This window comes from Phycodurus eques, chromosome 19, assembly GCF_024500275.1.
Source record: "Phycodurus eques isolate BA_2022a chromosome 19, UOR_Pequ_1.1, whole genome shotgun sequence".
Taxonomy (NCBI): Eukaryota; Metazoa; Chordata; class Actinopteri; order Syngnathiformes; family Syngnathidae; genus Phycodurus; species Phycodurus eques.
The window spans coordinates 4,416,581-4,428,509 of NC_084543.1; the positions used below are offsets into that span (position 1 = coordinate 4,416,581).

At 43.3% G+C, this 11,929-nt stretch overlaps 1 protein-coding gene across 4 annotated transcripts; it reads right to left on the bottom strand.

Moving 5' to 3' along the window:
* Positions 1-399: 399 nt before the first annotated feature.
* znf281b (zinc finger protein 281b) lies at positions 400-10,239 on the bottom strand. Of its 4 annotated transcripts, none has more exons than XM_061705790.1 (7): positions 10,016-10,239; positions 6,839-7,360; positions 6,648-6,761; positions 5,164-5,287; positions 4,735-4,818; positions 4,534-4,652; positions 400-4,140 (listed from the first exon to the last, which is right to left on the bottom strand). In XM_061705790.1, exons 2-7 carry the CDS (start codon positions 7,289-7,291, stop codon positions 2,518-2,520), a joined length of 2,517 nt encoding a protein of 838 aa, XP_061561774.1. In that variant the 5' UTR covers positions 7,292-7,360; positions 10,016-10,239; the 3' UTR covers positions 400-2,517. The 4 variants fall into 4 exon arrangements, with proteins under 4 accessions (XP_061561774.1, XP_061561778.1, XP_061561777.1 ...); XM_061705794.1 differs by lacking the exon at positions 10,016-10,239 and adding an exon at positions 8,458-8,643; XM_061705793.1 differs by lacking the exon at positions 10,016-10,239 and adding an exon at positions 8,282-8,643.
* Positions 10,240-11,929: the final 1,690 nt, after the last annotated feature.

Here is an 11,929-nt window from a genome sequence, read left to right on the forward strand (position 1 = left end):
CCTGCCATCAGTGTGTTTGAGCATCTGTGTGAAAGAGGACAAGAGCTTTATAAACATGTCATTGTACTACAACACACTTCCTATTATCACCTTGATCCTCTACCAATGATTTAACAATTTACTGAAAGTAGTCATATGCCTTGGGACACAAATAACATTACGTATCATTCACAAAACATTCTATTATTGAGACTATCCACTGGAGACAAAATCCCAGTTGAATTTCTAACGTTGGGTCTTTTGTGGATGTAAAATGTTCAAATGTATACAAGCTCACTTTTTATCAATGACCTCAAGCCTCCTCAGATCAGGTTAAGAAAATTATTAAACATTTTTGTGGAACGTCATTCTTTTTAGTTGCATAGAAAAATCTGTGCTCGTGTTTTCTTTTGTAACAAAGAGGTTTTTATTGGCTTCTCTAATCCGTTCATCATCTCAATAACAGGTACAGCCCGGGAAATCATGTCACGAGGGTCTAGTACTAATGAGACAAAGGAAAGGGGAGGCTTCTGCTACAACATTTGGTATTGAGGTGACAAGTCAGAAAAAAGCCATTAAAATCATGCATACTTAAAAAGTCCCAAAAACAAAAACATTTTTTAGCGTTTTTGTACATTTTTGTAAACAATATCCTTCTAGAGTTCATATCAAAAACACGTTATGGCAAGTAACAAAAATAAGGGATATACCATGAGAGAGAGGAAACAAACAAAAAAAAAGTCCTACGAGGCATCTAGAATGCAACACTGCTTGGCATGGATGTTTTTACATTTTATAAAAAAAAAAAAAAAAAAAAAAAAAATGAAATACACTTTCCATTTTGACAAGTCACTTGCTCTATCATTGTAAACACAGGCAGTGTAAAAATGATGATACAATAAGTCGAAACTATTCTACAAATATTTCCACTACATACAATGAAACGCGTGTCCCTGCTTTTATACGCTTTTTGTGATATGAGGTATATTTAGTCAATCTTATCGTCTTTTTCTCTCCATTTCCGTTAAAAGCATAGTGTGTTTGGAGGGAAGTGGCTGGTCGGTCAAGTTTTTTTTCCCCCCCCTTGCAGCTTCAGAGTCCCAGAAAACCAGTTGGGGAGGGAAGCGAGTAGGGGGCAAAAGAGGCTGGTGAGGTTCACAGGAAATCGACTAAATTAAATATCAACCCTGGCGGCCGGGATAGAGAGAATGGCTTTAACCACGGAAGACAAAGAAGGCCATTGTTCATTCCTGTGAGTGCAGGACTGCTGCATATTCAGGAGGCGTGTTGTATAAATTAACTCTTCTGCTGCACTGGTGCTACAAAGGTGTGTGGCGACTAATGGAGAATAAATACAATTTAAAAATAGAGAGAGAGAGAGAGAGCGAGAGAGAGAGAGAGAAGGTTCCAGCATGTCATCCGAGCTCTGGAGAAACACTTAAATACAAGAGCTACTCTCAAAATAGTGTATCACAAAATTATGGCAAATCCTCTTTTTACATCACCTGACAAACCACAAGAAAAAAAATAATAATAATTCAACCCTGTCCCACCCCCTCCTAGCAGAAAAAAAACCAAACAAACAAAAAAAAGGACATCCCCATTAAAACCACCATTCCACCCTCCCAAAACCCTTGTTCACAGTTTTCTCCTTTTAAAATAAGCAATATTATCATAACAATTACAAATTGAATGGGTTATTGTTTCTGATGATATGTTTGGGGAAAGAAAAAAAAAAGTGCTTGTTTGATTCCATTGACAAAAAAAACGAGTGAGGCGACTGTTTGCTTGCTGTCCATTGTGCTCTCAGTCCAACGTGTTTCTTTTCTACAGGCTGGTGAGTCTACAGGCCGGCTTCACATTGACATGCAACAGTACCGTCATTTGGACTAAAACACACAGGAGAGCACAAACATGACCATGAGTAGTAAAATTTCAAAATAAAACGCACCCCCCCACCCAAAAAAAAGCTTTGTAGATCGATCACCTGTCACAAGTACACCTGTAAAAACTGTGCTAATTGCATCGCATAATACAAAGTCTTACACAATTTTGCCTATTTCCTGAGTTAATACATTTCTTGTAACAGACAATATATAGGTTTTTTTTTTTTTTTTTTGCCATTTGAATTCTGGGCTTTCCCTGCCACAAGTTTTTTTTTTTTTTTTTGTCATCATCAACATTATTTTACAACAGTATGATGATTGGTAAGATAGGGTTCCGAAAGTAATAAGAAATACAAGTTCATCTCTACCCTCAAATAGTTTTAAATTACATTTAAATCGATGGTTTACGTTCATTTAAAACTGTATCATTTTCCCAACCAAATTGTAAGCGACTAAATACATAAAAATAACAATTAAAAAAAATTGCATTTGAGGCCATGTAAGACCCTCCCTGGTCATTTTGCATCAACATTTAATGGCAGTGTTTAAAATAAAAAAATCATTTTTCTACAAGAACAAAATTGTGATGAAGGGAAGGCGTAGGATGGACAAGAACCGCACCCCCCCTAACTTGGTTAACCTCGTTTGACCCTTATCTGAAACTTTGGCTTGTCGGGGTTTTTGATCCTGTACTCACTGGCTCGCTGACGTCAGCTAACAAGCTGGTATACCCTGAGAATTCTGAGACCGGAGTCCGTATTCTGTGGTCCACCTCCGCCCCGGGGTCGCTGCCGTAGCTAAGAGGGGTGCGGCGTCCTGACTTGAACTGGGAGCCGAAGGCCTGGGCGAAATTCTCAATCTGGTACGTCGTGGATTCTTTCGGGGGATTCAAAGGAGACAGGTCTGAGTAGCTTGAACCGTTGGCGGGGGTGGCGCTGCCCCCGGCCTTGGCTTGTTGCCCCTTGGAGCTTTCCGCCTGGGCAGTCAGATCCTGGGGAGGTAGGTTGAAGGCTCCGGGGGAGTGCTGCTTCTCCAGCTGCTCCGTCAGCTCCTGAGATGGCGTTAGCTGCTGGTGGCTGGCTGGCTCCAAAGTAAGGTGGAAGCCCGATTGGGAGGGGGAGCCCACCAACATGCCGTAGTGGGATTTGGACGAGGTGGAGGAGGTGGTCGAGGAGGGGGCGGCGATGGGCAGCGGTGAAGAAACAGCAGTGGGGTAGCCACAATCTAGCGGTGATGTGCTATAGACGTGCTTGTCGGAAAACAGGGGTCCTGTGGGACTAGAGCTGCTGGACAGGAGCGGGAAGGGTCCCGTGGCACCGAGGCTGGGAAAGGGCCCGCTGTGGCTGGTGCGCTCCAGGGCCTGCAAAAGGAACTTGGAGTACTCGCTCATCACCGCAGTTTTATCACTCCCATTGGCCGCTTCGTCCTCCAGCTCGGGGGTGACGGGCGCGGCCGGCTGGAGGTCCACGTGGTGCGGGTGGTCGGACAGGTCGAAAGCTACTTCGTGGTGGTGCACTCCCTCCGGCTTATGGCTGTAATGCTCCAGCAGGCTTTGCAGAACCTCGTCCGGAATGCCCGACTTGTCGTGTTTGAGTTCCAGGGGGGAGGTGTCCAGCATGGTTAGCGTGGGTTCAGGCCCCAGGGACACCTGGATGACGCTGCCCCCCTGCGACGCCATGTGAAGAGCGCCCGCTCCGTAGTCATTGTTGACGGCGTGGAGGTATCGCCGCTTTTTCACAAACTGCATTGCATCGTCGTAGTTGCTGCTGGTGGCGGGGCCCTGCTTGTTGCTCCCGCCTCCCTGGAGCAGACCCATGTTATCAAGCCCGATAGCATCAACGTGATCCATGCCGCCGGCTTTTTGGCCTAATAGTTTTTGTCCGTCAGCGCTGTCTTCTAAAGAATGGAGGACTTTATCCAGCCCTTTACGGCCCGCTTTTTTAAAGACCAATTTGGGAGAGCGCCCCTGCATGGCGGAGCCCGAGGGCTGCTCCATGCTGTAGTCCTGCAGGCCTATGTCACGCGCCATCGCCGCAGAGGACGGGGCCGCCATGGACGCAGCCGCGTTCTTCTTTCTCTTGCGCTCGCCGCCCTCCCCGTTTTTAGACTTTGCCCGCTTGCGTCCGGAGGTGGTCGCGTTTCCCTGAGTGAGTGAATAGCTGCCCTGGCCGAGCTCGGCGTCGCTGAGCTCCAGCATGTTTGGGTCCAGACCCTTCTTTATGGCTTCTCCGCAAGTCCGCTTGTGCTTCAGTAACCGGTCTGTTCTTGAGAAAAACTAGAAAGTTGACAAAAAGAGAGAGACACAAACAATAAGACACTATTGACCCTAAAAATCACCGGTAAGTTGCCCACTTGACTAAAGAAATGCAACACCCCAGGGCTCTATCCCGATCCCCTACAAATTGAGTGGGTTTACTGTATTAACATCATATTCACTATTTAATTGATTTTTCTTAAAGAAGTGTTGTGAACCTGTGGCGTCGATGCGTTTCTTAAAAAAACAAAAAACGTTATTGCGTGGTACTTTGACTTCATAATGACCTCACAAGGGCTTGCCAAAGAATGTGGACAGGCCAGATGTGGCCGGCGGTCCCATATAATGTCCAGAACTGACCTCGAAAGTTCAAATTAAAAGGGAAGAAAACCTCCAAAATACAATATGTCCTACCTGTTGGCATGTATCGCATCGATATGGCTTCTCGCCACTATGCGTTCTTTTGTGTCGCTCCATGTGATACTTCTGGATGAACCGCATGTTGCACTGGTCACAGCTGAACGGCTTCTCCCCTGAAACACACAGCAGTGACACGATTTGTGGTTTATTCCGACATTTGTGTGAAGACGTTAAAGATAAGAATGGACAACTTACCACTGTGGATCTTTTCATGCCGCTGGAGCAGGTACTTCTGAATGAAGCTCATGTTACACTGACTGCACCGAAAAGGCCTCTCACCTGTGCGATCAAGAGTACAACCGTCCCCCCAACACATTAATTATTGCATTTCAGTTCAATACTGCATAAATCCAGGGATAAAACAATTGTGATGGATAAAGCGACTAAGGGATCCACTCTGTTAATTTGTCATGAGAAATTCCCAGCATAGAGGATGACTAATATGTCCAGAAACACATGAGCAATCAATGAGTCATCCCAGACAGTCTCCCCTTGAGGATGTGCGGTAAAAGGGAGATAACACGATGCTCCCAGATGGCAGACTGTGCGTTATATTACCTTCGTGTCTGGAGGTTTTGAAGCACAGAAACAAAAAACGGGCAGGAAGCAGTGAAAGCCTCTCACCTGTGTGTATGAGCACATGTCTGCGCAAGTGATAGGAGCTGCGGAAGGCAGCGTTACAGTGCTCGCAGATATGTGGTTTGGAGTTGGGCGACAGGCAGGCTCCATCCGCATCCAACATCATGCCCTAGAAGGACATGAGTCACATGACATTGAGTGACTTAGGTTTGGTCCTATTGAATACTCCGATTACTTAGCCACAAGAAAGCTCAGTTCAAAGCTAATTTGACATTATTTCAGTCTTAAATTTACACACTTAAATTCACACGACTTTTAAGAGCACCCTACAGCTGTGTGTTCATTTACATATTAGTAGGAATTTACATAATGATTATATTTCTTTATCATGTTAAAAAGGATGCATTACACTATGAATAAACAAAATTATGCGGTGGTTTGAAACATTCCAAGGATATGAACAACAATATGGGAACATACAGAAACTAAGTGGAATACAGTGGAAATCTGCAGTTGTAGGTTAGTGGTTGCACAAGTGTGCACACCCTCTTAACTGGGGGACGTGGCTGTGTCCAGAACTCATCACAATCAAACTAATGTTAGATAGCAGTCACCGCACACCTGCCACCATTTAAAGTGCTTCCGATTAAACCCAAATTAAGTTCAGATTTACTAGTAGGATTTTCCTATTTTCCCCCCCCTTTTTAGCAGAAGCTTGAAGGTTTTGTACTAACACTGACTAGTATTTATCTATCTTCGCTTTCTGCTCATCATACATAGCACCACCCACACCCTCCATTCCAGCAGTTTTATTAATCTCTTCGTTCCCAAAGTCCACACTATTTTTGGTCGATTTTTTTTTTGCTCCAAATAACTGGAACACTCTCTAGCAAATGATAAAACTCAGCTCATTCATCCCAACATCATTTAAAAGGTTATTGAGAGACATGGTACATGATTGCAGGACCTGTTTAAAACCTCTTTAGTCACCATGTGTTATGATGTAAAGTATTATGTAATTACAGTGGACCCATGCTATTCACCGGTGATAGGGACCAATCGTGAAAATCTGCAGATAATTGACACCCATTGTAATTCTATTGAAAAAAATACTTTTTTCATACTCCAAAAATGACTAAGTAAGCAGAGATAAACCACTAATAAACGTTTCGAGATTGGTTTCCGCCCAAAAAGAAGAAGAAGCCAAATAAATAAACAAATAGGAAAAACATTTTAAATCAAATCTGCGGAAAAGTGAATCCGCAGGTGTCACACTGGAGGTAAGCGGGGATCCACTGCATAACACATTGTACAGTTTGTTGTCTATGTATTTGCTTTGTTTTACTCTGCTGTTTGCTGCCAGGTCGGCGGTGCAAATCTGTTCTAAATTACCTCACCTGGGTAAATGGTTAAATAGATTAAAAAAACATAAACAAATTGTAACTGTTCGTAATGCTTTCCATGTTCACTAGGGCCCCGTTCCACCTGAAGAGAAACACACAGGAGCAGGATTATCAAACGTGGTGAACCTTTGCAGCGTCGTTGCGTTTCCTTCGAGCTTTGCCTCCCTGTCCGTCCCCATTGGTCCTCCTCCCTCTTTTACCCGAGGAATCTTTTGGCTCTTTACCCGATCGTCCTGACATCTGAGGGTAAAACCACAAGTCTTATCAGTCTTAAAGGGACAGGGTTCACAATCTTCAGATTTCCACTTCAAACTCACCGGTTCTCCAAGGGAGCGCACGTTGCTGTGGGTGAGGTCGTGCAGGAGCATGTTATGGTGATTTTGGTGGTGGTTGCCGTAAGACATGTCCGGCATGTCGTCGCCGCTCTTCCCCGCGCCGGCACAATTCATCGGCACGCCACCGCCTCCTCCTCCGCCGTAGAGAGGCATGCGATAATCCAGCTCGCTTAGCCGCTCCTGCTTGATGCCCATGCTGTGGAGGAAGCCGCTCGCGTTGGCCAGACTGGCACTGTGGTGGTCCGGGGGCGAGTCGCGCTCCTTCTTGAGAACCATCTCCTGCGGGAGTTCACCCATGACCGACTGCGACGTCAGCCGCGTGAAGCTGGTGACGGGCGGTAAGTGGCTGAACATGAGCATGCCGGGTGCAAAATTGGGGTCCATGCCACCGTTGCGCAAAAACTCATTGCCAAGTTTGTCTTGGATAATACTCATGGTGGTAGTTTTGCTGTGTGCAGGCGCGGGCCAGGCCAATAACTCTAAATAGGAATGCGGGAGAACACCCTGAAAAAGAGGACAGACACAAACACTCTTCAAAAAATTACAGAGGTACCTGGATAACGATGGTCGAATGGCTTAAAGCATTTGAACATTTTACATGTTGGAAACTAAACTGCCATAACCCATAATGCCGGCTTGACTTTATTCAGCTTTTTGTAACATTTTCACACAAAAAAAGTGCGTGAAAAGAAGAATATTCACCAAGTCTGTGACAATATGCGTATCAAAACTGAAATGGCGACCAAGACACGAATCTGTGTCGCCTTTGAAAGAGCTTCAAATTTCTAAATTCACAGGCAACACAATGAACATGTTAAAGCACTTTCAAAGACACAAACTCAAAATTAATTGAAATAGGGCAGAGAAGAAAATACAGGGACAGTCTACTCTGCCAAATTGTAGCTATGGTTGCTTCATTGTGTAAACAGAACTACAGAAGAATGTTTCCACACAGTAGCCCATTAATTACCTAATTGGATTTACAGGGAATAAGTGACTGGAAGCCTTAAAATATATTTACCTTGGATTTTTTTCCCCCTCCTAGTTTAGCAAATAATTGTGTTAAATGCCTTTACAGATGTATAGCGACAGACATGGCACATTAAGTAATACTGGAGGTGAAAATTTGTATATCTATCCAGACACCTGCCTGCAATTTAATCTAAAACATACATACACTGGTTTTTATGAAGCCATGCGTAACGCAAAATGTAAAGTTTGGACGTAATTACTAATGTTTTCAACACTCTTTTGCACCTTAGTCTATCAAATGTAAAAGCGTACTATATAATTCTGACTGCAACAATAATAATTAGTCGGTGAAGTTTTTCCACAGTAAGTAATATTGGACAAATAATACAGTTGATAAACCGTTTATAGCAGTCTAGACATCTGTCTACAATTCAATCTAAAATATGCACTTACATTTGGCACCTTGCTTTTGCACCTTGGCCTATCAAGAAAGCAAATATGCCTTACCGCAACAGTAATATTTAGTCGGTTCAGATTCTAGATTAGTGAATAATCCTGTTAAATTTCTCATTAAAAGGTACAGTGGCGGACGTAAGTAAATACAAATTATACAGGTGAAGAATCCTTACATAACAGTCCAGCTGTCTCTCTACATGGTACTTTGTTTCCTCTGAAGCCACATATAACCCATAGCCTAAATGTAAAATTTTTAGTATATTGTTGTTTTTTACACTGTGTTGTATTGTTTACACACTCATTTGCAACTTGACCTATCAAATGTTAGCGCAAATAAGTGACTCCAATACTTGGTAATAACTGGTTTATTCCCCCCCCCCCCCCCCCCATAGATTAGCTAATAATCTTGCCAGATGCCTTAACAGATACATAAATGGAATAATAATAAAAAAAAAGTCTAGACTTATGTATTACAAGTCAGTCTAAAATATGCACGCTTGCATTTTTTTGTTTAAATAAAGCCACATGTACCCTTAAGCCTTAATGTATCATTTGGAGTGAATTATTGTTGTTTTTTTAAACACTCCTTTACACCTTGGCCTATCAAATGTTAACGCAAACAGAAATGATGACTGCAACGCTACTAATTAGCCGGTCGGGTAGACTTGCCTAAACAAATGCTATTTAGGTCAAACGCGTCTTGACATTTGAGCAATTTAACTAGGACACACACTCGTGACTAAACCAAACTCTCGAAGGGTTCGACGACTTATCAGCGAGCCCAAAGACCGGCCGGCGACCATTTGGCGAAGCGACACACATTCAACACCAAGCAGATGAGCTTTTGTCATACATAATAGTTAGCCGGCTAGTTAGCTTAGCAGCCGACTCGCCACAATGAGCCCAACGACGCACCGTCGACTTCGCAATGAAAACCCTCGAGCAAATCTAGACAAAAGCGCCACACGCCATTCGTCAAAACTTGTATTTTACGCTACGGCTTGTTAAATAAGCCAAAAAGTTCGCCTTCTGGACAAGGAAGGAGGTGACATATTGCCATGTTGCTAGCGCATCTATTGGCTATTTAAAAATGGGTAAGACACCAATCGCCATAATTGCTCATTTCAATGATTATACATTCGTTTAAACTATCCGCGGTGTTAAATTAAACATTAAGTTTGCCCGAAAGCGACCGCGGAATGCGTGAATTGCTCTCCCCCCCCCCCCCCCCCCCCCAGCAAGCTTTGACGACGCTTGGAAATTCAATCTAGCTGGCTGGCGCTCCGTTTATTGATAGCTAACTTTAGCCGTAATTACGAGCGGATAACGATTACCGAGCGTGCGTGTGGCTGGCAAAAAAAAGGACAGAAAAAGAAAGAAAAAAAACGTTGCGAGAGCTATTTCGGTTCCACGTAGGCTCAGGCTCCAATGACCTAGCACGGGCAGTCGCAGCTAAATAAAAACCAAGCTACGCGCTTTACACGCAGCTGTGTTTATAACAATCAAACTAGCCATGAGCTAGTTAGCTGGCTGCTAACTTGCTAACCTGCTAAGTTAGCTCCGAGGAGGAGGAGGAAAAAAAAAAAAAAAAAAAAAAGCCGCATTACGGCCCGTGCATCCCAAACAATGATGCTGCCTTTCGGTGCATCTCGAACCCGGCGTTGCGTCGCGTCTATCTCGACGGAACCCAACCGAATCGTAACCCGCGAGCCGAATTGGGTTCTCGCTCACCTACACATGACCGCAGACGGCTCGGAAGGTGCCCGTGGTGCCTCCGTATTCGCAGCTTTGGAGGTTTTATTGCCAAAACATTGTTCTCCGGCGGCCGCTGCTTTCTTCCATCTTGTCTTGGCGCGGGGGATTATGGGTGCAGGCTGGCGGACGGGTCGTGAGAGGAGACAGCCGCCCACAACCGCAACCGCAACCGCACCGGCCAGAGCAGAGCAGAGGCAGGCAGGCAGGCAGGCAGGCAGGCAGGCTGCACATCACGATGACGTCGACGGAGGTCGCTGACTTGCTCTTGCATTTCCATCGCGCATAATGAATTTTAGCTATTTAAGTTGAAAAAAAAGATATACTAAATTCCAGACAATGACGTGGACTAAAGTATAAAAGTAAGCGGGAGATGATGGAACAATAGGCACAACAACCGCTAGTAGTAGTCCCAGGATGACACTAGTGTCTGTGCATGAAAAAAAATAAAGAAATAATACAATGAAATTAAATGAAAAAAAAAGTTTGTCAGCTCTTTTCATCTGTTGATTTCTCTTTCTTGAAAAAGGAATCTGAATGATACTAAAAAGGCAAAGTGGCAAAAGTACTCTCACTCTGCTTAAGTACCTGGAGATCTACAGAAACTTACTGTAAAATGCTACTAATAAATAACTAGTATATACATATACATATATATATATATATATATATATATATACATACATATATACACATACATACATATACATATATATATATATATATATACACACATACATATATATATATATATATATATATATATATATATATATATATATATATATATATATACATACATGTATATATATATACATATGTATATATTTGGGCGGACGACACCCCGAACTGGTCGCCAGTCAGCCGCAGGGCACATTGAGACACGGACAATCATTCGCACTCACATTCACACAGTCACTGAGTGGGAACTGAACCCACGCTGTCCACACCAAAGTCAGGCACCTAAACTAATAATATCAACTGAAAAAATAAACCTTTGTGATTTTTCTGATTAGCTTGTGGTTTTTAGACTGGCTCAAATACAACATACTCACCATGAATCATTCTTGGATGGCAAATATCTTGCTTGTCTGAATCTGTTCCATCACCGCAGTTAAGTAATACGCCTGTTTTGACAAAAGGGGTGGAAAGTACACAACTGTTTACGCATTGGGAGTAAACTTTGCAGTCTTTTCACGTGGTTGTAGTTCTAAAGAATATAACATTATTTTTTCTAGGAGGTGAGGACTAAAACGCAGGAGGGTTGAAGCAGAGCTGCGGATTGCTGCATGATTCATTTTCCATCAACAGACAGTCGTTTTCACGACAAATATTGAAATATTGTCTGGCAGCGTTCCCGCTGACTACCTGATGTTAAATCAGCAGTCTGCTTGTTATCTGTTACGAAATACATCAATTTCTGTCCCTTAGGGTGCAATGTACAGGTAAATACACACCATAGGGCTAACTATTGAATTCCAAAGGGAACTGTTTGTACCTTAATGGTCCCATATTTTACCAAACCGACTTTTTGGTTATATGTATTGGCTCTATGGTGCCTCAGTAAACGTGAAATACGAATTAAAATCGGCCTGAAATCAGGTCGTCGGAATTTCTCGAGCTTATCTATGTCACTAGCGAAGATCGGCGCTGTCAACATAACGAACAAGTGTGCTCTCACAAGCGGTGAGGGTTGGGTCTTCTACACGGAGGCAACCTATCAGAGGAAAGGGAGTGGTCTTAGCCGAATATGGACAAAGCGGATACAAAACTGGGTCAAACAGAAGTAGCTGTCAGAGGGGGCATTTTCTGAACACGAGTATAACAAAACCAAGGTGTTTTTTGAAGTGAAATTGACACTTTAATACAAAGTCCATGTTCGAGAGTCACTCT

Coding starts and splice junctions, on each gene's coding strand:
- znf281b (XM_061705790.1), bottom strand. CDS start 7,291: ATGAGTATTATCCAAGACAAACTTGGCAATGAGTTTTTGCGCAACGGT. Junction 6,762..6,838: donor TGCGCTCCCTTGGAGAACCG/GTGAGTTTGAAG, acceptor TTTTACCCTCAG/ATGTCAGGACGATCGGGTAA. Junction 4,141..4,533: donor GATGCGATACATGCCAACAG/GTAGGACATATT, acceptor TCAACTTTCTAG/TTTTTCTCAAGAACAGACCG.